Genomic DNA, 2173 nt, shown 5'->3' on the forward strand with positions numbered 1-2173 from the left:
AAGCCCAAGCATTGACCTTCGCTCGATTCCTGTCACGTCGTTTGCAACTTATCACGGTCGATGGCACCGACCGATGATACCAGTGATCCGGCAAATGGGCCTGCAATTTGACACACTCCAACTGAACAAGCGACGGCCCGGGGAGGGACCGCTGAACAGGATTACAAAGGCAAGGCCCCGACTGAACAGTGGGGTCCACTCCCGCGAGCTTGCCACTTGAACAGAATTACGGAGGACGTTAAATGCAGGACCCTGTCCGAGTACCGAAGTACCAATCGCACAGCATTGCGGATCAGCGACTCACCAGCGCGATGACAACTCCCGCGACTCGCGGCAAACGACGAGCAGTTGTCGAGTAGTCACCAAGACAGAGGTATCCTTGGGGCGACTTACGAATCCAAAGAGTTGTCCAGTGCACGTTGACCCACACGCATCCGGAATACGCGCGAGCGAGTACGCCACGCGGCAGTTTGAAAGAACTGAGTGATCGCAAACCGATAATCGCGTCAATAATTTTATCTGTGCGGTAAGCAAGCGGATCAAGAGAGGCGAGATTTTCATTTTTCGATCCAAGATAGATAAATATCGTTGTACAGAATGAGCTCACAACGCACTTAACATAGGTATCTACCTTACGATTAATTAAGGCTAAAACGCATGCATCCCACGGTGTCCAACGGTGTCCAACGGTGTCCAACGTTGTCCAACGGTGTCCAACGGTGTCCAACGTTGTCCAACGGTGTCCAACGGTGTCCAACGTTGTCCAACGTTGTCCAACGGCGTCCAACGGCGTCCAACGGTGTCCAACGGCGTCCAACGGTGTCCAACGTTGTCCAACGGTGTCCAACGTTGTCCAACGTTGTCCAACGGCGTCCAACGGTGTCCAACGTTGTCCAACGGCGTCCAACGTTGTCCAACGGTGTCCAACGTTGTCCAACGGTGTCCAACGTTGTCCAACGGCGTCCAACGTTGTCCAACGGTGTCCAACGTTGTCCAACGGTGTCCAACGTTGTCCAACGGTGTCCAACGGCGTCCAACGTTGTCCAACGGTGTCCAACGGTGTCCAACGTTGCAGTCCACTTTAGATTATCCAAAATTCTCTTCGTGGCTTTTCGTAATCCGAACTGGAATGTATTAGTGTAGTTCTTAGCTTGGTATCGAATTATTCTACAATGTTTGTGCTGATCGGTGCAATCGTTTCACAACATTGTACAGTAATTCGCAACCATACTGGCAACATTCGGTCTCAAAGATACATTTGTCTAACTTGGAACGGGAGATTCAAAATGAAACTACTGACACTGCATATATAATTTAGAGTCTTGCGAAAGGGACATACAACTCGTTGTATTAAACTTTTGAAGATATCGAAAGTTATAAACTCTGAAGTGACCGTAATATGTACCTCTTAAAAATGGGAAAACGGGAAGAAGCCCGAACTATCAGACAATGAAAGAAAAATCATTTGGGCCTCTAGTATACATATTTCATATGCTATGAACCGTTCAAATATGTAACTGAAATGTATTTTCTGTAAATTGGTAAATCTGAAACAAACTCGTTTACCGAATTTGGTATGTAAAAGAAACAGCCATCTTTAAAACGAGAACATTACATACATTAGAAATAAACTACTAATAATGATCAATTATAGATCAAATTACTCTTGTTTTAATTTTAGCAAAAATAGAGAATCATTTGTATCTTTTTAATCGAAACTAGGGTTACGTTAGAAACAAGAATTTTAAGTAACTGAATTTAAACTGAATTAAAAATTGAAAAGTTCATTTGGAATAACTAAAATGAGAGAAAAACCGATTATTATAAAATCACTTGCTCTGTCTTTTAAATTTTAACAGTATCTGTTATTTTCTACAACGACATAGTGAACCGAAAGATATGCGCATAAATCATTTTTTGCAGAATTTTTGTTACAAACGTGCCGATGATCGCGAATGAACTTTTGTTTCGTGAAAATGAAATTCGAATATTTATAAAATTCCACATTACTGTTAAAAGATTGAAAATATCGCGGTCGAAAAAATTCTAAAAGTTATGGTTCTAAGAACGAACAATCACCAGCGTTAATTCCAATAGCAATGAATTACATTTTAAAAAATACTTCAAGCCTTCATAGCAACATTAAGATATTTCATTGTAATACTTTGTTATG

General features: G+C 42.2%; 1 protein-coding gene across 1 annotated transcript in view; it reads left to right on the forward strand.

Moving 5' to 3' along the window:
• The window catches only part of LOC122568017 (golgin subfamily A member 6-like protein 22), a 4961-nt gene extending 3002 nt beyond the window's left edge, over positions 1-1959 (forward strand). Inside the window, exon 3 of the mRNA XM_043727292.1 lies at positions 1924-1959. Within this exon, the coding sequence (XP_043583227.1) occupies positions 1924-1959 (36 nt within the window). The remainder of the gene's footprint in view (positions 1-1923) is intronic.
• Positions 1960-2173: the final 214 nt, after the last annotated feature.

Source organism: Bombus pyrosoma, linkage group LG1 (assembly GCF_014825855.1).
Source record: "Bombus pyrosoma isolate SC7728 linkage group LG1, ASM1482585v1, whole genome shotgun sequence".
Lineage (NCBI taxonomy): Eukaryota > Metazoa > Arthropoda > Insecta > Hymenoptera > Apidae > Bombus > Bombus pyrosoma.